The 25,441-nt window shown below is 36.1% G+C and overlaps 1 protein-coding gene across 1 annotated transcript in view; it reads left to right on the top strand.

Annotated features, from left to right (window-relative positions):
* WDR11 (WD repeat domain 11) overlaps positions 1-19,559 on the top strand; it is a 66,518-nt gene extending 46,959 nt beyond the window's left edge. The window contains exons 20-29 of the mRNA XM_058187917.1: positions 1,017-1,125; positions 1,680-1,742; positions 2,705-2,770; positions 4,518-4,695; positions 5,563-5,658; positions 5,800-5,965; positions 9,298-9,395; positions 12,886-13,031; positions 15,010-15,090; positions 15,383-19,559. Of these exons, the coding sequence (XP_058043900.1) occupies positions 1,017-1,125; positions 1,680-1,742; positions 2,705-2,770; positions 4,518-4,695; positions 5,563-5,658; positions 5,800-5,965; positions 9,298-9,395; positions 12,886-13,031; positions 15,010-15,090; positions 15,383-15,536 (1,157 nt within the window). The 3' untranslated portion in view covers positions 15,537-19,559. The remainder of the gene's footprint in view (positions 1-1,016; positions 1,126-1,679; positions 1,743-2,704; positions 2,771-4,517; positions 4,696-5,562; positions 5,659-5,799; positions 5,966-9,297; positions 9,396-12,885; positions 13,032-15,009; positions 15,091-15,382) is intronic.
* Positions 19,560-25,441: the final 5,882 nt, after the last annotated feature.

Here is a 25,441-nt window from a genome sequence, read left to right as displayed (position 1 = left end):
CTTTAACCTCAACCTGGTATTTGTATACTATAGGAATCTACATTGCGATACAAACAGAGGAATATCTTTCAGCCGTATATTTCCAATAATAATCAGTCCAGTTATCTGCATAGTTGAGAGACCAAAGTCCAGAAGATAACAATCAGTCTGGATCACTTATGAGTTGAAAGTTGGGCTGGATTTTTTTTTACAACCTTATTATCATGTTCCTGTTCATTAAGTATATGCAAAAAATGAAGTGATCCAAACCATACAAAAATAATGTGCCAGGTGTGATAAAAGTTCTGTGACCATGTCTAGTCTTCTTTCCTATTAGCAAAATTCAAATACTGCCTTCAACAGATAACAAACTTTCAATAGGAAGAATTATTTTAGTAGCTTAACCACCAAAAAGAATCTTTTACACAGATTTCTTCTAAAGGCCATTGAACTGATTCTGACATAGCTAAACCTCTTAATGATTTTAAAAATAAATTTCATTATTAGTTATGTATCGTATTTTTGTTGTTATGGCTCTGAGAAGCTAGTACAAATAATATTGTTATAAAACTATTTCTATATGAATGTCTACAAAGGAAAATGTGTTCTAAAATCTAAACGTAAGGCCAAACTCTTATCCTGAAAAAATGCTGTTAATACCTTCCCTTCAAAAACTAAAAGTATATTCACTTTTTAAGATGTACGTGAATATTACTTGATTTGAGTTGCATTTTTTCTCTTTCTTCTCCTGAATAGCTAAGAAGTACACACAAGTTCAGTAAGAAATTACTCATTTGATCTAATCCAGATGTGCCCAACCTTGTCAAATTTAAGACTTGTAGACTTCAACTCCCAGAATTCCCCAGTTACCACTGCTGTAATCATTTGATCTTGCTATAGCAATAAGTTTTCTATTTCATTATTCAAAATAGTTCAGTAAAGGTAGTTATTAGTTAAGGGTAGAATAAATATTAGCCTTATCATCAGATTGACATTCATATTGATTTTAGTTATTTTCTTCTATTTTTTATTTCTAGAATCCGTATGGTGCCCGTATCTTCCTCCACCAAGAGCATCTTTAGCTTTAAAAGCTTTCTTACTTCACCAGCCTTGGGATAATAAGTATTCTTTGGATATATCATATATGTAAGACTTACTTTTGGTATGAAGCATTTGGTTTTAGAAAATAGCAACATGTATATACTGTAAGGGTTGGGTTCAGCAGCTTAGTGGTTAAGATGCTGGGCTTTTCAACCAGAAGATTGGCAGTTCAAGACCTAAGTTCTACATGATGGAGTGAGTTTCTGTTCCTTGCCCCAGCTCCTGCCAGCCTCGCATGTAAATGCAAGTAGATAAATAAGTACCACTGTTATGGGGAGGTTACAGCATTCGTTGTATAGTCATATCAGCCACATAACCACAGAAGCATCTTTTAGAGAATGCTGGCTCTTCGGCTATAATTCAGAGATGAGCAATTCCCCCTAGATTTGGACATGACTGGTAGAGGGAAACCTTTTTACCTTTTTATGTAAAGGTAAAGGTTCTCCTTGTGAAATTGATCAAATGGAACTTAGGAACAGCTGTAAATTTAATTTTAGATTGTCAGAATTTGACTGTTGAGGTCATTAGGAGTTGAAGCAACTTGATGTCACATATGCAATCAATATTGACTCTTAAACCTTTATTCATTTGTTTTTCAGCAATTATCCAGAAAATGAAAATATTAAAAATATGTTGCAAGAGCAGTTATATTCATTGTCCAAGTAAGCATATTTGAGTTTCTTATATTATATCTTCAAAATGGATTAATAAAACTGTTTTTGCTTGCTTTTATCATACTATCAAGCTGCATTAGGTTTTTATATTCCGACAGTCTGATTCAATAATTTGACATATTGATTAAAATAGTTTTCTTAGTTACCAGCATCAGTTTTTTTTGGATAGATATAAATAACATGTAATCATACTGATGTGGTTGATCTATTACTTCCCATTTTGTTCAGCAGATATGTAACATATTTATAACAACATTTAAAAATATTGTAATATCTGTGGAGCCATTATATAATCATAGCTAATGAGAATTTGATAACAATCGTTAAGACAATGATGAAATTAATGTACTATGGATTTGTGCCTTTAGCAAAAACTGTTGCTAATTCACATTTATGAATGTCAGGATCTTGAACACGAAGTTCTTGCCTTTCTATTGCTAGTAAAAGACTAGAAAAATATTTCAGTAGAAAAGACAAGACTCTTTACAATATGTAAACAATTGGCTATATGCTATTCTTTCACACCAATTAGGCCAAATTGTCCTATATGGTTACACAGTGGATACAGGTTCTTCCATAATGATGGGTATTCATTTCATAAAACGAGTAAGTCATTAGTTGAACAGTGTATATAATTGTGTGTCTGTGTCTGTATGTAATGTTTATAGGTATGCCTAGGATATGGAGGAATAAGTTCCTTTTGGCACAGACATTTTTAAAGATGCAAGAGGCTTGGTGCAATAGTACAATACTTTTATCTTCACTAGTATGTAAAGTTAGTAAAGTACAGTTCAGTTGTATTTTTTATTTATTGTTTTCATTCTGTTAAAATGAATGTGAATAGTTTGCTTTTCAACAAAGAGCTCTTTGTTTTTGTTCTTTTTGAAACTGTCTTTGGTAAAAGGAGAGGGGCTCATAATATATGCCTGAAATGGTTTAACTTTTTACAGTGATGTCAAGAAACTTTTGCTTGATCCAGAGTTCACTCTTCTGCAGCGATGCTTATTGGTTTCAAGGTAATATAATATTTCCTAAATAACCTCCAAAAGTTTATTTTAATAATAGTTCTTACATAATATTTTCGGTTTCAGAATTGATACACTATTTATGTTTAACATCATAGATCAACCAGGAGTAGATACAATTAGTGCTGCATTAATTTTTGTACAGAAATGAAAAAAATAAGGACAATTTCATTAGGGTAATATATTGGTTTGTTTAGTTATAATTATTTACCCCAACCATTGTAAAATTAAGTATAATAACTATTGTGAAAGAAATGCTTCCCATTTACCCTATTAATTCTGAGGTAGTATAACGCTGGTTAACAATACAATATTTTTTACTATTGCAGATGGATAGGCATATTATAACATTTATGGGATATTGCTGTTTTGATATCCATGAAGTATTGTACCTTGGCTGGATTTCTGCAGAATGCTAAATCAATTGCACACTTTTTTTAGAACAGCATGTTGCGGAAACCCAGCCTTAGTATCTAGTGTAAACCTATCATGACATTAAACCATAAGATGTCTATGGAGATTCTTAGTCATCCAGATCACGGTTGTCCCAAAAGTGCTTTTTCAAAAGGCAACTGAACTTCGTTTTTTATTTCCTTGAAGATGTTTCATTTTTCATCCAAGAAGCTTCTATAGGCTAGGGTAGGGTAAGGGAGAGGAGAGGAGAGGATTTTGTTTAAGTTCTTCAGGTCAGAGCTGAAGAAGCTCTTTGGATGAGAAGCGAAACATCTTCAAGGAAAAAACCCCCGAAGTCCAGTTGCCTTTTGAAAAAGCACTTTTGGGATAAATCATGAGATGGCTTTTTGGGAAGAGGGAAAGTAAAGTATATTAATACGTTTTCTTAAACTGGATTTAAGATCTTGCATGTTGGGTAAATTCTACCCTAACTTAAATGGGAACAGAGTTTAGAAGAGCAATAGCAATAGCACTTAGAGTTATATAACACTTCATGGTGCTTTACAGCCTCTCTAAGCAGTTTTACAGAGTCAGCATATTGACCCCAACAATCTGGGTTTAAGTAATGTGTCTGTGATGCTATTTCATAATAATACACAACTTTAAGAATAATACTTTTAGCACAATGTTTCCCAAATTTCTAGATCTGTGGGTTTTTATTCCCAGAACATTTTAGACAATTTGCTGAGAATCTTGGAGGTTATAAGTCTACTGTCCAAATGAAGCAAGGACAAAAAAACTCAGAAGTTTTGATTGACTTTATTTCTGCTTTAAAATTATTAAAAGTTTCATAATTTAGATTTGGGCACCATAACAAACTGTCATAGTCAGATATTTCCTGATTCTTCTCTTTGACATCCTAGAAGGAGGAAAGCAGACATAGATTCCAGCTTTTGTTTCTTACAGCTTCCATAACTCCCTCTCTGTGTGTTAAATAGTCAAAGATGATGGGAGTTGTAGCCGTCAGTTATTCCAGTTTAAATTATACCATCAAGAATTATATTTAGTGCCGAATCTTCCTACTTTCAGGAAAATAGTTCAGATAGTTCAGATTCTCTTCAGTCGAGCCTTTTTATATTACATCACTGATAATTTTAGTATTTTTCCTGATTTTCATATTTTATTTTAATGTATTAATTATGTTAGGCTCCTAAGAATAGAAAGACTGTAAATAAATTTAAAGAAATAAAATACATCTGAGAGTGCAGCCTGGATGCACGGGATGTGTGAATGCACTCATTAATTTTAAATCTGAACTATTAATGTAGGTTTTTATTTTTCTCAGGCTGTACGGGGATGAATCTGAACTACACTTTTGGACTGTTGCTGCCCATTATTTGCATACTTATTCCTATAACAAATCATTAACCATAAAGGCAGAAGATGTACTTGCTTCTCAAGAAAACTGGATCAGTCCACTAGATATATGTTATGATATTCTCTGTGAAAATTCCTATTTCCAGGTATTGTTTGATTTTTAAAATCATAAGTCCATTCAAATCCACAAAATATTCTTTAACAATTTTCACAAGCATGTTCTCATTTCATTTGAAGCTTTCAGAGGTACAAACACAATGGTTATTATTTTTTAATTGAGTAAAACTCTCATATCTGCATATATATTAATACTATTTGTTGCAATTTGTACAATGCAAGATCCATTGAATTTGTAGAAGTTCTGTCAGGAAGAAGTGCAGGAAATTTTATACTAACAATCACATAGTCCTACTATCTGAGACTTAATTACACTTTTTATGCACAATCATTATCCTAATTAGTTCGGCTTTGATGAATTTCAGAAGCTTATAGAGAGCTTTTCCGTCACACTTTCTGTGTACTAACGTGTAAGAAGTAAACAGTTGTTTCACTTCAGTGATAAGCATAAATCTTCATTTTTTTTCATAGCAAAATGAGGCAGCATAATTGGATTATTATACTATTAGCCATTAAGAAAAGCTTATTCTTAGCATTTTTATCATAGGCATATTCTACTTGTATCCACAGACATAATCTTGGACAAAGCCTCAAGGCCTTGTTAATGCTCACTTAATATTTCATTCGTTCTTATTCCTAATTCCCTTTGCTTAATTCTGATACCAGTTTGGTTCCGTTTGCTTCCCAGTTTATTTTAACTTCCTTATCTTGCAATTAAACATTTTTTCAAAAGCTTTTCATACATTTTTATCACCATATTTTTACCTACATATAGGCATATGGGACTGAAACATCAATATAAATTGAACAAAATTGTATTCTTTGCCTCAATGCCAATTTGCTTTTGATTTTATCCTTTATAAAAAAAATGTATTTTTTTTCTATGATTCCTGCAGAAATTCCAGCTTGAAAGAGTCAATATTCAAGAAGTTAAAAGATCAAATTATGATCACACAAGGAAATGCACAGATCAACTCTTGCTTTTGGGCCAGGTTTGTGCTGCCAATTTTGGCTTTTTGTGTTGATTTAATTTTCTTCGATACATGTATAGTATTAGAAATATAAGAGAATATTAAGCAATATTGCTGATGTAAATTGTTACACTCTGGTAGTTATCTTTTTCCTCTTTCCAGACTGACAGAGCTGTGCAGTTGCTTTTGGAAACCAATGCCGAGAACTCTTATTATTATTGTGATTCACTCAAGGCATGTCTTGTCACCACAGTTACTTCCTCAGGCCCTTCCCAAAGTACCATTAAATTGGTAGCCACAAACATGATTGCAAATGGAAAGCTGGCAGGTATAATTTCCATTCTCCATATTGAGTTCTGATAAGAATGCCTCAAAAGTTTGAGCATACAGCTATTAAAATGCATGTTATTATTTAGCTAAGGGGAATGTTAGACCTCACATTGTCTTTTTAAAGTACAAGAGACAAGAAGGGACGCATGTATTATATTTCATTAATATATATATATACACATATGTATGTATGTATGTATGTATATATATAGGTCTTTGGTTGTTCGGGTTTTGTCCCATGTAAAATTGGAAGTGTCTTGGCGACGTTTCGACGAAGTCTCGTTCGTCATCTTCAGGCTTCTGCTTTGTGCTTCTGGGAGCAATGTGTGATCGCAGCTGTTTCTTCCTTTTAACTGCTAGTGGGGGTTTGAACTGATTGGATGGGGGGTTTTTTTGTGCTCTGATTGGATGGGGGTGTGTCCTGTTTGGGTGGGGGCTTGGTTGTGCTCAGTTTAGTCTGTGTTGCAGGGGGATTTGAGCTGGTGAGCTGCATTGCTGTTGTTTGGCTTCGTGGTCGTCTACATCTTCATAGTGGGTGTCAGTCTGCTGCATGTATGGATTGGAGGGGTTTGAAATGGCTAATGTTAATATTAATACAGCCCAGCGACCTACTCGTGAGCTTTGATGTCATATCCCTCTTCACCCAAGTGCCAATCAAAGAAGCCTTGATAGCTATCCAAAACAAATATAACCCCCCAAAGCACATCCTAGATCTGACCAACCACTGCCTATCCAACACATACTTCATCTATAATGGACAAAAATACAAACAAATAGAAGGAGCACCCATGGGATCACCCCTCTCACCTGTCATTGCCAACCTCTACATGGAACACTTTGAAACCCAAGCTCTAGAAAAATCTGATCACAAACCCAAACTCTGGCTCAGATACGTAGACGACACCTTCATAATCTGGCCACACGGGAAAGAAAAACTTGACAACTTCCTCACACACCTCAATAGCCTACACCCCAAAATACAGTTCACCATGGAAACAGAAGTTAACAACCAACTTCCCTTCCTGGATGTCTTAGTCTACAGGAAACCCAATGGCTCCCTAGGACACACCATCTACCAGAAGAAAACACACACAAACCGCTATCTGCACGCACTCTCACACCACCACCCAGCACAGATCAACTCCGTAGCCAAGACACTCATCTCCAGAACAAAATGCTTAGCTGACGAACAACACCTAAAAACCGAACTACAAACTTTCACTAACGTACTAACATCCAATGGATTCCAAAGAAATAAAATTACCAAAATAATCCAAAAAGAACCCCCCACTAAAAGCCAAGACAGAGAACAAGAAAACGGCACAGCCCTCCTCCCATATATAAAAGGTACCACAGACAGAATCAGCAAGATCCTCAACAAACACAACATCAGGACAGCATTATGCACAAACCGAAAAATGTCCACCATCCTAAGAAACCCCAAAGACAAAATTGAGTTAGAAAATCAAGGAGTATATGAAATCCCCTGCACCGCCTGCCCCACCACATACATTGGACAAACCAACAGAAGAATAAGTGCACGCATTGAAGAACACAAGAATTCAGTCAAAAAAGAGGAACCAACTTCTTCCCTGGTCCAACACCTTAAAGTCACAGGACATGATATTGACTTTAAAAAGACTAGAATTATCACCAAAACTGAATACTTTAACAACAGAATAATCAGAGAAGCCATTGAGATAGAAAAACGCCCACACAGCATGAATAAACGAGATGATACCTCCCGCCTACTAGCCATTTGGAAACCCGCCCTTATTGACAAACGAGTCCCTAACACGAGGAATGATGCCAGACCCACACTCACGAGGTCCATACAGGATGTCACCACCGCACATCCACCCAGAAAGCAGACCCAAACCCACACTGATCATGAAGCACGACCAAGGACCAGAAGCCAGATTGCAGCTGCAACATTAGCCATTTCAAAACCCTCCAATCCATACATGCAGCAGACTGACACCCACTATGAAGATGTAGCACGACCACGAAACCAAACAACAGCAATGCAGCTCACCAGCTCAAATCCCCCTGCAACACAGACTAAACTGAGCACAACCAAGCCCCCACCCAAAAAGGACACACCCCCAGCCAATCAGAGCACAACCCCCCCATCCAATCAGAGCACAGCCAAGCTCCCACCCAATCAGTTCAAACCCCCACTAGCAGTTAAAAGGAAGAAACAGCTGCGATCACACATTGCTCCCAGAAGCACGAAGCTGAAGCCTGAAGATGACGAATGAGACTTTGTCGAAACGTCGCCAAGACACTTCCAATTTTACGCGGGAGAAAACCCGAATAACCAAAGATCTACCTCAGAAAACATATATATATATATATATATATGCAGGTTTTATATATATATGCAGGTTTTGGTATGTTCGGGTCTTTTCCCGTGTAAGATTGAAAGTATTTAGGCAACGTTTCGATGAGATATATATATGGTTTTCTGTATATAGGAAGAATTTTACAACATTATCAGTTCCCCTTTTAGATTTAGTTTCATTTCATCTAATAATGTGCAGGGGAGGCCTTTTTTCTCTTTCCTCTGATAAAGATTGATAAACATGATCTTATTTCTACAGGTCTTTGATTTATTAGTGCATTAAAAAGAATGGAAGTGAAATTGAGGCAAATACTGTCAACAGTCAAATACTGTGACTAAATGAATTCTGCTTTGAAATTTTTATATACAGATAGTTCTCGACTTACACCAGTTCACTCAGTGACCTTTCGAAGTTACAACAGCACTAAAAAAAGTTACTTATGATCGTTTTTCACACTTACGACCATTGCAGCATCCCCATGGTCACGTGATCAGAATTCAGATGCTTGGCAACTGGCATGTGTTTATGACAGTTGCAGTGTCCTGGAGTTATGTGATCACATTTTGTGACTTTCTTAGAAGCAAAGTCAGTGGGGAAGCCTGATTCATTTAATAACTGTGTTAATAACTCAATAACTATAGTGATTCACTATGACAGGAAAGATTTTAAAGTGGGTAAAACTCACTTAACAAATGTTTCACTTAGCAACAGAAATTTTGGGTCAATTGTGGTTTTAAGTCGAGGACTATCTGTATCTCTTTGGGGGTTTTTTTGTCATGTGTTGAAGATCAAAACAGCATTAAATGGTTGTGAATACCCTAAAATTGAATCAGAAGGTTATAAGTTAGAAAGGTGTTACTTTCCCCTCTACAAAAAGCAGTTGTTTATCATTTTGAACTCGAAAAGATGTGATAACTTTTTTAAAAAATTTGAACTGTGACTCATTAAGATTTGGTATGCCTCCCCCCTTTTCCATCCTCCCCAGAGGGTGTCCAGTTATTGTGTTTAATAGATAAAGCTGCTGATGCCTGTCGTTACCTACAAACCTATGGGGAATGGAATCGAGCTGCGTGGCTTGCAAAGGTAGGATAATTATCCTATATGCTTCACTCCTTTGTCATAAATGTATAACTAATTAAAAAGTTGAGAAAAATAGGTGATGTATCCACAGGAAATGTGGATACATGGCAACAGTCAGAAACCATGAATGAACAAGAGTTCTAGTCCGGTTTCCGACCGGTTACAGCACGGAGACGGCTTTGGTCGCGTTGGTAGATGATCTCTGAAGGGCCAGGGATAGGGGTTGTTCCTCTGCCCTGGTCCTATTAGACCTCTCAGCGGCTTTCGATACCATCGACCATGGTATCCTGCTGCGCGGTTGGGGATTGGGAGTGGGAGGCACCGTTTATCGGTGGTTCTCCTCCTATCTCTCCGACCGGTCAGTCGTGTTGACAGGGGCAGAGGTCGTCCCGGGCGCCTCACTTGTGGGGTGCCGCGGGGTGATCTCTCGCCCTTCTGTTTAACATCTACATGAAACCGCTGGGTGAGATCATCAGTGGTTTCGGTGTGAGTATCAGCTGTATGCGGATGATACTCAGCTGTACTTTTCTACACGAACCACTAGCGAAGCTATCGAAGTGCTGTCCCGGTGTCTGGAGGCCGTGCGGGTCTGGATGGGGAGAAACAGGCTCAAGCTCAATCCCGCCAAGACAGAGTGGCTGTGGATGCGGCATCCCGGTACAGTCAGCTAAATCAGCGGCTGAACATCGGTGGCGAGTCATTGGCCCGATGGAGAGGTCCGCAACAGGCGTCCTCCTGGATGAGCGGCTGTCTCTAGAAGAGCATTTGACGGCCGTCTCCAGGAGAGCGTTCTACCAGGTTCGCCTGATGCGCCAGTTCGCCCCTTTCTGGACGGGATGCCCTATCCACGGTTACTCACGCACTCGTGACGTCTCGCCTGGATTACTGCAATGCTCTCTACATGGGGCTCCCCTTGAGGGGCATCCCGGGGGTACAGTTAGTCAGAATGCAGCTGCGCGGGTGATAGATGGAGCCCTCGTGGCTCCCATATGACACCTATCCTGCGCAGACTGCACTGGCTTCCTGTGGCCTTCGGGTGCGCTTCAAGGTTTTGGTGACCACCTTTAAAGCGCTCCATGGCATTGGGCGGGTTATTCTGGGACCGCCTACTGCGACGAATACCTCCCACCGTCCGTGCGCTCTCACAGAGAGGGTCTCCTCAGGGTGCCGTCAGCGAGGCAATGTCGTCTGGCGGCGCCCAGGGAAGGGCCTTCTCTGTGGGGCTCCCACCCTCTGGAGCGATCTACCCCGGACTTCGTCAGCTTTGGGACCTTGGACCTTCCGGGCTTAAAACATACTTATTTAATTGTGCAGGACTGAGCTAGATTTTAAATTTTGGGTTTTAAATTGGGTTTTATTTCTATTTTTAATTGGACGGGCTTTAGAATAAGTTTTTTAAATGTTTTATATTGTATTTATATTCTATTTATCTGTTTTTAGTGCCTGTAAACCGCCCTGAGTCCCTTGGGAGATAGGGCGGTATATAAATATGATTAAATAAATAAATAAATAAATAAATAAACCCCCACTAGCAGTTAAAAAGAAGAAACAGCTGCGATCACACATTGCTCCCAGAAGCACGAAGCTGAAGCCTGAAGATGACGTATGAGACTTCGTCGAAATGTCGCCAAGACACTTCCAATTTTACATGGGAGAAAACCCGAATAACCAAAGACCTACATAAACACCCGTGAAAGCCTCAGAAATATAAATATATATATATGTATGTATGTGTATGTATATGTATATGTATGTATGTATGTATGTATGTATGTATGTATATATATATATATATATATATATTTGTTTTCTGAGGTTTTCGTGTTATATTGATCTTTGGTTTTCTCAGAAATTGAAGTGTCTTACGTTTGACAAGCAAGAAGCACTGAAGCCTGAAGATGACGAATGAGACTTTTGAAACGTGGCCAAGACACTTCCAATTTTACAGGGCAGAAAACGCGAACAATCAAAGATCTATATATATATATATATATATATATATATATATATATATATATATATATATATATATATATATGTATATGTATATGTATATGTATATATATATATATATATATATATATATATGCAGGTTTTATATATATATATATGCAGGTTTTATATATATATGCAGGTTTTGGTATCTTCGGGTCTTTTCCCGTGTAAGATTGAAAGTATTTAGGCAACGTTTCGATGAGATATATATATGGTTTTCTGTATATAGGAAGAATTTTACAACATTATCAGTTCCCCTTTTAGATTTAGTTTCATTTCATCTAATAATGTGCAGGGGAGGCCTGTTTTCTCTTTCCTCTGATAAAGATTGATAAACATGATCTTATTTCTACAGGTCTTTGATTTATTAGTGCATTAAAAAGAATGGAAGTGAAATTGAGGCAAATACTGTCAACAGTCAAATACTGTGACTAAATGAATTCTGCTTTGAAATTTTTATATACAGGTAGTTCTCGACTTACACCAGTTCACTCAGTGACCTTTCGAAGTTACAACAGCACTAAAAAAAGTTACTTATGATCGTTTTTCACACTTACGACCATTGCAGCATCCCCATGGTCACGTGATCAGAATTCAGATGCTTGGCAACTGGCATGTGTTTATGACAGTTGCAGTGTCCTGGAGTTATGTGATCACATTTTGTGACTTTCTTAGAAGCAAAGTCAGTGGGGAAGCCTGATTCATTTAATAACTGTGTTAATAACTCAATAACTATAGTGATTCACTATGACAGGAAAGATTGTAAAGTGGGTAAAACTCACTTAACAAATGTTTCACTTAGCAACAGAAATTTTGGGTCAATTGTGGTTTTAAGTCGAGGACTATCTGTATCTCTTTGGGGTTTTTTTTGTCATGTGTTGAAGATCAAAACAGCATTAAATGGTTGTGAATACCCTAAAATTGAATCAGAAGGTTATAAGTTAGAAAGGTGTTACTTTCCCCTCTACAAAAAGCAGTTGTTTATCATTTTGAACTCGAAAAGATGTGATAACTTTTTTTAAAAATTTGAACTGTGACTCATTAAGATTTGGTATGCCCCCCCCTTTTCCATCCTCCCCAGAGGGTGTCCAGTTATTGTGTTTAATAGATAAAGCTGCTGATGCCTGTCGTTACCTACAAACCTATGGGGAATGGAATCGAGCTGCGTGGCTTGCAAAGGTAGGATAATTATCCTATATGCTTCACTCCTTTGTCATAAATGTATAACTAATTAAAAAGTTGAGAAAAATAGGTGATGTATCCACAGGAAATGTGGATACATGGCAAATAGCCGTAAACCATGAATGAACAAGAGTTCTAGTGGATATTTATCAATGTCATTTTTCAAAAATCACAGACTGTTTCTCATTATTCTCTAAATAATTAGAAAATAATTAAAAGCAAGTGATATAAATTAAGAGTTGTTCCATTTAGGTCCCTTACTGGCACATGTGACTTGGCTTCCAGAACGTATTCAAATACTTTGAATCTTTCCAAGGTTCGCCTGAATGCAGAAGAGTGTGCAGATGTTTTGAAGCGTTGGGTGGATCACCTTTGTTCTCCACAAATCAATCAAAAATCCAAGGCAATCCTTGTTCTACTTTCCCTGGGTTGTTTCATGAGAGTGGCTGAGATGTTACATAGGTCAGTTCATATAATCTGTTTATTTAACAACATGAACCACTTCTCTGTATATTTATCACTTTTTTTAAAAAAAATAACATTAGAAAAAAATACAATATCGACTAAATGCAACCTCTTGAAAATCAAAACAGAAGTCATTTAAATGTCTGTATGTGTAAAGATGCCTGTCAGTTCAAATATATATGTTTTCAGAGAAAAAGTATATTCATAAAGAATCTGATTTAGGTTGACCAACTATCTGGGAATTAGTCTGAGTGAATTCAGTGTATGAATATGAGATTAGGTATTGGGTTGCTTAAGGAACAATATCAAGAAAAATAGTATCTTTTTACATTAAGTAAATGGGAGTTGTGAGTTCTTTGTAGTATCGCCTGTTTCAAGTTTTATTCTGACTGAAAGTCTAGTGCAGAGATATATAAAGGAATGTAAATAAAAATTCCTTAGGTGGAACTATGTTTCTATAGAGGCTTGTAGTATACTTTCCAGGTGTCAGTTACTTTTTTGTAAATAATTTACATAAATATATACAAGTTGAAAAATACTGAAAATGAAATCAAATATCATAAAATGAAAGCGATCCAAGTTTTATGTCTCTCACCATACATTTTTCCAAGTGAGTACATAGTATATAGAATAGAATAGAATTCTTTATTGGCCAAGTGTGATTGGACACACAAGGAATTTATCTTGGTGCATATGCTCTCAGTGTACATAAAAGAAAAGATAAATTCATCAAGAACCATAAGGTACAACACTTAATGATAGTCATAGGGTACAAATAAGAATAGAATAGAATAGAATAGAATAGAATAGAATAGAATAGAATAGAATAGAATAGAATAGAATAGAATAGAATAGAATAGAATAGAATTTTTATTGGCCAAGTGTGATTGGACACACAAGGAATTTGTCTTGGTGCATATGCTCTGAGTGTACATAAAAGAAAAGATACGTTCATCAAGGTACAACATTTACAACACAATTTATGGTCAATATATCAATATAAATCATAAGGATTGCCAGCAACAAGTTATAGTCATACAATCATAAATGGAAAGAGATTGGTGATGGGAACTATGAGAAGATTAATAGTAGTGCAGATTCAGTAAATAGTTTGACAGTGTTGATGGAATTATTTGTTTAGCAGAGTGATGGCCTTCGGGAAAAAACTGTTCTTGTGTCTAGTTGTTCTGGTGTGCAGTGCTCTATAGCGTCGTTTTGAGGGTAGGAGTTGAAACAGTTTATGTTCAGGATGCGAGGGGTCTCTAAATATTTTCACAGCCCTCTTCTTGATTCGTGCAGTATACAGGTCCTCAATGGAAGGCAGGTTGGTAGCAATTATTTTTTCTGCAGTTCTAATTATCTCTGAAGTCTGTGTTTTTCTTGTTGGGTTGCAGAAACAAACCAGACAGTTATAGAGGTGCAAATGACAGACTCAATAATTCTATACTCACTTGGTTTGATGAATAGAAACACATATATTTTATTGATTCTTATCACATTTTTGTGACTGAGTTTTGCAGTCAAAGGCAGTTTTGCATCAAAGGCACCATTGTGTCTGTTGCATGCAGGGCAATTTGATTTAAAATAAATTTAAATTTAAATCACTAGTAAAAAGGCTTTTTAAAATAATTTTTAAATAGCAGCTGTCATCTCTGTCCCGCAGCAGCTCTTCCTCTGACCTACAGTCCCAATATTGCACAATATACAGCCTCATGCTACATAACTAAGCTCCATTTCATGATGAATAAACTAAATTATTAATGTATCTTAAATAGAAAACTATCTTTAGATAGATTTTTACTCCAAAAGCATTTTATTAAAATAAATTCGATAGAAATAAAAAAAATATGATTTAAATTTTCAAAAATCCTATTTTAAAAAAAAAATGATCAATTTTTATCCACCCTGAAGAAGTATTTCTGCACAGTAATGAAAAAAGTTATCTAACACAATCACTTATTCTTGTTTTCAACAGCATGAGGCATTTTGACCGAGCTGCACTGTTTCTTGAGGCCTGTCTTAAGTATGGCACTATTGAGGTTAATGAAGATGCAAATATCCTTTTTTAATTATGCATAAATTCAAGCATAGAAATCTACTAATAGTGGCTTTATTTATTAGGTGTTGTCCATGTAAACCTTTTTTCAGTCTGAGGCAAAAATAAAAAGGACAACATGTCTAAAGTATCTAAGTGATAACAGGCAGTATGTTAAATTGTGGAAACATTTCACTGTCAAATATTTTCAGATCTAACAGCAGGATTAAACTCAGTGCCAGCTTTAAGCATTGTCATCCAGAAGTCTGATATCTGATTGTTCATTTCTATATTCCTTAACCTGCCTTTCACAGAAATTAATCCATGCAATATTTGCCGATTATGCCAGAAGTCTGAAGTCTCTAGGGTTTAAGCACGCTGCTATTTTGTTTGCCACAAAAGCAGGAGTACCTGGCAAAAATCTGTTGAGTGAACTTGAACAACAGAAGGAAGGAGTCAAAGACTGAGGACTCTTTAGAAGACAGCTAGAAGTTGTGGTTTCCCATGGGATGAGTCATTGGTGCAATAATACTTAAGAAACAAAGAAAGTTTTTTTTAAAGTATCTTTTATCACAATAGAAATGTAAGTAAAGAATGTCTTGTATTTTGTTTTAACATTGGTAGAGACAGTTTTGGTATTAAGCAATGCTATATTGGTCTTTGACTAATAACTATGTTGGTAAAAGCTTTTCAGCAACTGATATTTATCTTAAAGTATGATTTAAAATTTGTGAACTAGGCTCAGCCCAACATTTTCCTGTTCCTTCTGATTTAAGATTGCCTCCATGTGTCCCATGAAGTTATACAAATAATACTAAAAAAACCCACAGAAATATGCCATCATTCTTTGAAACCATTGCCTCTGATTTATCTTTATTGGTTTACAATTACAGCAGTCAGCACTACAGCTATACTGATGTTTCATTGTGAAATGTGCATCTGTGGGAAAATTCTCTTGCCCCAAAGTTAAACAAGTTGCATAAAACTTAAGTAAATTCAGAAAGTTTCTGAAACAATCCTGGAGAATAATCATATATATGTATGTATGTATGTGTATATATAATTTTTTTTGGTTTACATTTATACCCCGCCCTTCTCCGAAGACTCAGGGTGGCTTACAATGTATAAGGCAATAGTCTCATTCTATTTGTATATTTTTTTTTACAAAGTCAACTTATTGCCCCCCCAACAATCTGGGTCCTCATTTTACCTACCTTATAAAGGGTGGAAGGCTGAGTCAACCTTGGGCCGGGCTCGAACCTGCAGTAATTGCAGGCTCTGTGTTCTAATAATAGGCTTCTCTACTGCCTGAGCTATCCCGGCCCTCTGCTTTTGGTATATTTTGCAGTCCCCAAATCTAATTGCCCATGCCATTTTATTCCCACCTGAGGTTAATTTTAGATAAAGATTAAATCCCAAATTCTACAAAGCATTTGTAGTTTTTCTCCATACACCTCAACTTGTGTTTAATAGTAAAAGAAATATTGTGAACAAGGGAATTGGGCAAAAGTCAGGTATGAAATTCCAAGGAATCCATTGGTTGTGCTTTGCAATAATAATGTAAAAAAGGCCTATCAAGTTCATCATCCTGTTTGTCCCAACAGCCCAAATCCTGAAGGGCGTAGTACACCAGTCCTATTATTTAGAAACATGCTGCTTCTGCCTTTGGAATTAACTTGACAGCATTACATAAAGTGATTTCTTATAGTTTCATTTTCTGTGACCTTATTTTATCTCCTTTAAAGCTTTCTAGTGGCCATAATAAAAGAGAATCAGATTCAGATGATTTTGACTTAGTTCCATTTAGTTTTACTCTAATAGCTACTTAATCGATCTTTCTGTTTTAGCTTTTTAATACTTTATATTGGTTCTTTCCTTTGTATATCATTTTAGTATTTCTGTTTAATTAGATACTTATGAGATAAACTACAAATTGCCCCTTTTTGGTAGCTGAGGTTGTCAAAGCCTTCTAATTCTACTGAGCTGATTATTTTAAAAAATGAATTGGTATGGTATAAATCTAAATATCAGAATATATCCAGTCTTTGGAGCAGAGAGAGATTACTATAGCTGTATCCATCTTGATAAGCCATTCCATAAGGGCATCATTTAAATATATAGTGGTAGGAATAAATTAATATAAAACAGCTTTAATAAATTCTGCTTCAAAACCCTCTGAAATAAACTTATTTGTAGGATCATATATTAACCAAGGGTATATTATAGTATGGCAGGCATATTTTAGCATTTAAACTTGTCTACAATATTCAGTCGAATGTGCTGCTTCTTAGGTTCTTTTTGCATTTCATATGTTTAAAATTTCACCATTTGCAGTAAAATTGAAGTTAAACTTGAAGCTGTCAAGTCCGCTGATGTTAGCAAGCTTGTTTAACTATAAAAATCAATCAATAGTGCTGTATTGAAGGAGTATTGCGAAACAAAGTTTTTACTTGGATCGCTGCAATCTCAGTTATACTGCTTAATAGTAGTACATTTGGAACAATGAAGAAATAGTGAAAAAGAGGAAGAAAAGCCCAGTAATTCCTATAAGTTTTCAGAGAGAAACACTTTTACACCTGGATCTATAAATATTTCTGGTAAACTAGGTAATCAATTCTGGGTGCAGTGTAAATGCATGAGACTGAGAATTCATTTTAACACTTGAAACTTAATCAGTCTCTGTATATCACACAAAGCAGTTCACAGATTAGTAGAGTAGCGTATGTTTTTATACTTTATGTTACTTAACTGATTTCAAGAGCACTGGAGTTTAAGGTTGACAACACTTTAATTCTGATATGTATATTATTTCAATCACAGGGGACTTTTTACTGTTTCAGGTCTCTTCATTAACAAGGTAGCATGAATGGATTACTTAGCGATAGTGTGTAATGAGTATGATAGCTATTAGTCACATGAAACTAAAAGTAATTGGAATTTATATAAAGCATGGCTGAAAGTAACTGTTCAGAAGGTATTTGTGGTACCTGGGTCCATTTATACAGTATTTCCAATGCAGCAATTTAGGAAAATTCAGCATAAAAGCATTCTTTTCAATTTTGCAAATCTTAATTCATTAAATATTTTTTTAAAAATTTTAAGTTATTGCACATTTGTATGTTGTCAATCATTGCTGTTGTTCAGATAAATAAATGTACTTGCATACAGACATAATGCTCTAACTATTGCATACTATAAGTCAATGCAGTAGGAAATTAAGATTTCACTTCATTTGGAAAAAAAGCAGATAAATTTAACTATTCTCTTCTAAATAAAGCCATCCCCATCACTAGTACTGTGAAGCTTTATACTGCTGGTCATGCTAAAAATCTGGATAATTGCATGCACATGCCTAACTAGATAATTCAAGGGTATTAACCACATTTTCATGACAACAGCTAGTAAAAATGTATATGTTGTTATTATATAATGACATTAGTGTTGCCTTGACTGCCCTCTACAAGCTACAATGAATTTTTGCGTTCAGAATTTTCAGTTCTGAATATTACTCCCAGATGTTTCTATGTGACTTGATAAGAAGGTGAACATTATATGCAGACAAACTTTGTCTATAATGTCAATTAGGGCTTTAACAATAAACATATAATATTTGAATGAATGCCTTTGCTTCAATGAATGTTCAGATAAGCATCCTTCATGAAGCAACATAGCTGCTTCTTTTCCAAGAGTTACCATTTTGCATTAGTTTGCTTTGCAGCTCCTCCCAGGCTTCTCCTGCATAGCTTGTAGTGTCTTCCAGGCTAGACACTTTCATTAAATACTATGGGCACTGCTGACACACCAAAGAAACCTACCAGAGGCCTTCCTGGTGTGCACCAAAGCTCTTCCATGATGGACAGAATCAGAATATGCTGAATTCTACCACATGCATTGATGCTGTCCAACATTGAAGCATTTTGGCCAGTTCCAAGGAACTATTTACTTCGGGCAAAAAACTTGTCAATGCAAGTCTAAACAACTTTACATAGGCCTATTAATCAATTAGGTCTTGAGGAAGTGCACAATAGATTAAGTTTTAGATGAAAAAAGGTACTCATAAAATAAGTGTAAGTAACATTCCTAGCTGTATTCTGAGTAGTAATTGTTTTACTGTGAAGTGGAGCTAATGAAATTAGCTAAATGTTAATTACAGCATTTTAAATTAGACATAATTGTCATTCCGGAAATCTATGTGATGACATTAGGCACTTTTAATTGATACTGTGATGTTTAAGATAAGCCTTACTTGTATTACATGTATCACTTCGTATGTTTACTACAAGTGTAGGATACGCAGAGGTAAGTACAACTGGACATAATGGATATATTTGCAATTATGTGTGTGTAGGAATGCAGCCTTATTGCATTATTTATATATTTTGTACAAGTTGGAAATTGTTTCCATCAAAATCTTGTTCAAAAATGAAAATTATTATTAAATGTTTTGTTATGTTGAAAAACAGAAATTAAAATCAATTTTTAAAATTATATTTTCCTGTGATACTGACTTAGCATAAAAAGAGCATGTCTAATTTAATTTGATTTATTCAATTTAAGCATTGCCCAACTCAAAATGATTGTGGGCAGCTCACAAAGTAACAAAAGAAAATACAACAAAACCAAACCAATAAAACAAATAAGAAGGAGATAATGATCAAGATGGTGATTTCGGCTAATAACAAAACTCATAAGGGTTTCTATTCACCTTAGTCCAAGCCTGGAGACAAGGGTGATTATAGGGCTGTAATTTCATTCCAGAGGACATATATGACAAAGGCCTTCCTCCTGCATTCCAAAAGATGATACTGTTTATTTGAGAATTAAAGCATGCCAGCCCTGTCAATTCATATTGCCTGGCTTAGAACACGAAAGATCACTCAACAAGATTCTATGCCATGGAGGGACAGTTGGTAGTAAGCATACCAAGTGTATAAAATCACACCTGGAAAATTGTTCCCTTAGTGGCCAAAACATATTGCATCTCAAACTATAAAGATCACATAGAACCACTGTGGCTCTACTGGCCATTTACAGTTTTATCCTTAAATGAACTTACCTATTTTTCAGAGTATAAGATGCAACTTTCCCCCCCCCCCAAAAAAGTGGGTGAAAATCTGGGTGCATCTTATACTACAAATGTAGCCTCACCCAGCTTTTCAAACATTTTCACAGAGGTTGAAAAAAGCATCAGAAACGAAGCTTCAGAAAAAAAGCCCCAAACGGAGCTTAGGAAAAAAAGCCCCAAACAGAGCTTCAGAGGCTTTTTTTCTGAAGCTGTTTTGGAGGCTTTCAGAGGCAGAACAAAGTTTTTTTCTGAAATGGAGCTTCAGAGGCAGAAAAAAAAAAGCCAAAAAAACAAGGCACAGCGCTCACAACCAAGGAACCTGTTGCTAAAATTCACCTCTGGGAACAGCTGATTGGGGGTATTTGTTGTGTCTTGCCCGCCCTCAGAGCAGCCGGGGCCTTCTTACCTGCTCCCGAACACTGAGGAATGTATGCCTCCCGGTCCCAGTCCTGGCTCCATGCCCACACAAACTGCAGAAGAAGGAGCATCTCCCAGCCCCAGCCCTGACTCCATGCCCAGGCAAACGGAGCAGCTAGACCCCTCCCCCTCCTCCACAGCATGTGAGCCTGAGGAGGGTTTATTACCAACAGCTGATTGGTGTGACCCTCGCATCAGAAGATTGGATAGGCGGAGGCAACAGAGGGAAGGGAGGGGCAGGCCTTAATGAGTGCTGAGTCATGGAGCCACACCCCATGGCCTATATAAAGGATCTACTTTCTGGCAGTCTCTGAGTCAGGCAAAAGTCGAACTTATCTTGCTGAAGTCACTTACTGGTCTCCTGCCTGCTCTGAGGACTTTGCTAGGACTTTGGGCAGAGCTGCAGAGGCAAGCCTGATTCGGATTTCCCTGACCCAGCTGTCAGCGGAGGAGTGGGACACGACAGTATTCCAGGAGGCCGATCCACCTGCCAATCAGCTTTTTTCTTATTTTCCTCCCCAAAAACTAAGGTGTGTCTTATACTCCGGTGCGTCTTATACTCTGAAAAAATATAGTATGTAATTCCTTTTTGAAGTAATTTAAGATAAGGATATTACGTTTTGACTAGTTCTATAGCTATAAGAATATGTATTTTCTTTTATCTTGCTAGAACATACGGATTTTCTGTAAAATATGAATATTTCTATAATACTGCCACCTCACTCTTTGTCCAAAATAAAACAGCCCAGCTAGTGTAAATCTTCCTCAAAGAGACTTGTTCCATCCCCTAATACAGGTAGTCTTCGACTTACAATAGTTCGTTAGTGACTGTTCCAAATTACATCACTGAAAAAAATGACTTATGATTGTTTTTCACACTTATGACTGTTGCACCATTCCCATGGTCACATGATTCAGAAGCTTGACAACTAAGTCACATTTATGACAGTTGCAGTGGTCTGGGGTCATGTGATCCCCTTTTGAAACCTCCTGACAAGCAAAGTCAATTGGTAAACCAGATTCATTTAACAATTCATGTTAGTAATTTAACAACTGCAATGACTCATTTAACAAATGTGGCAAGAAAAGTTGTAAAATGGGGCAAAAATCACTTAAGGTTTTCACTTAGCAACATAAATTTTGGGCTCAATTTTGATCATAAGTCGAGGACTGCTATAATCTTTTGTGTGCTAAATGTTTTATACTTTCTGTATAAGATGGGCTGTTGACAGGTGCAGATATCTTCTAATTTTCTCCAAATTTGTGGAAGAAAAAAGTAACTATCATTATGAAATACAAAGATTTCTCTAAAATTGTACTGTATTGGTTAAGGTTAATAGCTCTCTCTTCTTTCAATGTAATCTCACTGACAATTTATTAGTCCAATGAGATACTTTGACAAGAATAAAATAAAAGGATAAAATTACTCTTTACTTTCCTGTAAAATAGGAGGAAGCAATATTTCTAACCATTGCAGTATGAAATCTGATAAGAAGCCATTATCAGAATGTGACTGCTGCTTATTGTGGGAGCACACTATTTCATTCCTTTTTTCCTCAGCAATCTATTTGCAAAGCTATCAGAGCAATCTATGCTATTGTTACAAGGCTCCGATCACCTTGAATCAAACGGCACGGCCAGAATTTAAATAGAAAAATGCTGGAAAAAGCAAACCAATCCATATTACAGCGTCATTGTCAGAACTCTGTGAAACCAATGAAATACCAGTTCAAGTAGCCATTTAGCACAATAGCTTTGAGAATATTCACATTCAGTGCTCTTAGTGACAAGGAAAAAGAGATTACATCCCACTAATATCCTATAACATGACCTTTCAGAAAGTTTTGTTTTGATTAATCTTGATTAAATAAATCAGTACAAAGAGATAGAAAGACAGCCTTACATGAATTCTTATTCATTGCAAGGGAGAAAGAACCTGAGGGATCTTTCTGAAATTCATATCAATCTCAACAACCTTTTTCATTTGTGGAATCTCGTGTCGCATCTCGTGTCCGCATCTCGTGTCCGCATCTCATCAAGAATTTTTGCAGGTGGAAAAAAATGGTTATGATCAATTCTTTTTATCAAAATGCTAATCACTAAGTTGGAACGAGATATTTGGGTTAGAAAAGGAATTTTTAGGCTTTCTTCTTTTTATATGAAATGTTGATCAAATGAGAGCAGGGTGTTAATACCAACTCATGGCTATAACAATAATTTCATATTACCTCCTTTTGAACTCTAGGGCTGAAAAAAGCTCAAAACTTACTGTCAACCTATTTTTAATATATAGAAATAGTATTAAAAACTGATTTAAGGATGGTTACATAGGTGGATTATGGAGTTTCTGTATATTATTTTCAGAAGAAAGTCCTTTCAAAATTCTCAGGTAAGAATATAGAAAATCTCAATCTTGCCATTATTACATACGATGGATTTTGTACACTATGGTGTATTGTTGCTGTGTGTGCTGAACATACACTTCCCCCCATTTCAGTGTATTCAATGTGGCTCACGTGGTTAGGACTACTGGTTTGACAATTTGCAAGCCTTCAATTGCAAATTGGGTGCTGCTGTGTGTCAGGATGAACTCCCGTCATTTAGTCCAACTCCTGCTCACCTAGCAGTTAAAAAGCATGTAAATGTAGATAAAGAGGTACCACTTTACGAGCACAGAACAGGTGTGCTCATTAATGGGGAAATGAAAGGAGTCCCAAACTGGGTGTTCCCCTTGCAATGGTGATGTCACTGGTGATCCTTTCACCACGGTAGCACTTCGGTGCTTCTGACATGGAAGTGAGTTAGTGTTTATGATGGAACATGTTTCTGATAAGATACAATCCAAACCAAAAACTAAAAGTGCTTTTAAAAAAAACAGAATTGTTACCATTAATATAATAGTGACCATATCTCCAGTCTGGGGACATGGAACTCTAGACAAACACTTGGCACCTTTGAATCTGATTATTACTTATAACTAGCATTTAATAACTTTTATTTACATCAGTACTTCTGCAGTTAAAAGAATTGATCCTATCTTTAAGCAAAGTTTGTTATTACTGGACAAAAAAAACCCAACCTTCTCTTTGTTAGTTACAAACTCTTAGTTTTCTGAAATAGCAGAGATAATTAGCAAACACATTTTTTGCTTAGAATTGGGAATAACTTGTTCTTAGCAGATTAGTAGATTAAAGGTTAGGAATACATAGATAGGAGAAGAAGGGTCTGAAAACCTTTTTTAAAAATCACAATATTTTTTTCATTCTAAGAGGTCAAAAAATAATGTGACAGGTATCAAATCCGAATAGATTTTTATTAAGATACCTCAGTAGTTCTGGAAACCTAGTTTATTGTTATAAAGACAAAACAATATTTAGGGATGAATTCCTGATATAGCCTAATATCCTACTTTTCACCCTAATATCACAGGTGGCAACTTAATGCTAGTGGCGGGTGGCATGTCTTTAAAACCCAAGTTTAAAATATTATTGAACAAATCATAAATTGCAATCTATAATTTTATCCTCTTTATTTCTATACTAATTGAAAGTCTACAAATGGCTGTGTTTTGCTATGAACTACCTGCGCAAGAAGTGAACTTGAAGTAAAAGTATATTATAAAAATAGCTAATACTATATATGGTAGCCCTGTGCCCAGGTCTTTTGTTTTGTTTTGATTTACAGAATCAGCCAATGCTTATCAATTTCTTTTTCAAAAAGTTGCTATGAAAATAATTTCTTTGTACATTTTTGTTATCAATCTATCCTCTTATCTTTTGTAAATTTGAAATTATCTATTTGTCTGAATTTGAAATGATCATAACTTTTCTTTCACCAACCTTTTCTCACATAAGCAACTTGTAAGATAAATCGTTTTGTCATGATTTGTGAGTCCTTTTTATAGACCCAAGGCTGCTCTACTCCTATATATTATTTTAACTAACACAGGGCAGAGAAAGTCCCCTTTAGTTTTTCATACCAGTAATAATTCAAGCTGATGAAGGATTTACTTTTGAGATTTCTTTCACAGTCTGATGTCCACGTATTCATTCAGCTATCTGGGGGTCAAGAGGCATATGCAAATGGCTCAGAGATTCATTGCCTGAGCCTTTCTAATAGTTGCAGCCTCTATGTTTGCATCAATAAAATTCCCAGGAAAGTATGATGAAGAAATTTCTCTCATGAAATCTTTTAGTAGCAGAGAATTGCCTACATATGGAGATTTTGCCCTTTGTTGCAAAAATTTTGAGAAACCATCCAACCAATTTTTATACCTTTTAGACAGTAAGAAAAATAACTGATGGAAATACAGGTCTCCACGAATGATTACTGAGGCAAAAGACTGAATTTTTTTAAGGGCAGAACAAAGACATAACATTTGGGAGAAGCTCTGGTAGCTCCCCTCCCCAATTTACTGTAATTTAGGATAAATGGGAAGGATAAAAACCTTACTCTAAAAGTAAGGTTGTGACTACATGCATGTTTCTTGTGGGAGATGTACAGTATATTGTCTAGCCTTACAGAAATGATGTTAGAATTGTATGTATTTGTTTGAAATCAGAATCTATTGTGGATCCTATGCTTTGATGGAAATTTTTCAGGAGGTTAAAAATAAAAACTTTCATCTCCACATCTCTTGTTTTTTAAGTTTATAATTCAGGAAAGAATTTTTGGTGATCTAGACCAGGGGTCTCCAACCTTGGTCCCTTTAAGACTTGTGGACTTCAACTCCCAGAGCTTTGTTGGCTGAGGAACTCTGGAAGTTGAAGTCCACAAGTCTTAAAGGGACCAAGGTTGGAGACCCTTGATCTAGACTTCATAAAAGAGAATTAAGGTGTCAGAATCATGAATGCTACCAGGAATGACACCTTGTTATTCTTTCTCAGCGTT

The sequence above is a fragment of the Ahaetulla prasina genome, chromosome 6 (genome assembly GCF_028640845.1).
Source record: "Ahaetulla prasina isolate Xishuangbanna chromosome 6, ASM2864084v1, whole genome shotgun sequence".
Taxonomy (NCBI): Eukaryota; Metazoa; Chordata; class Lepidosauria; order Squamata; family Colubridae; genus Ahaetulla; species Ahaetulla prasina.
The sequence above is the reverse complement of the archived record's forward strand: the minus strand, read 5'-3'. Positions and strand labels throughout refer to the sequence as shown.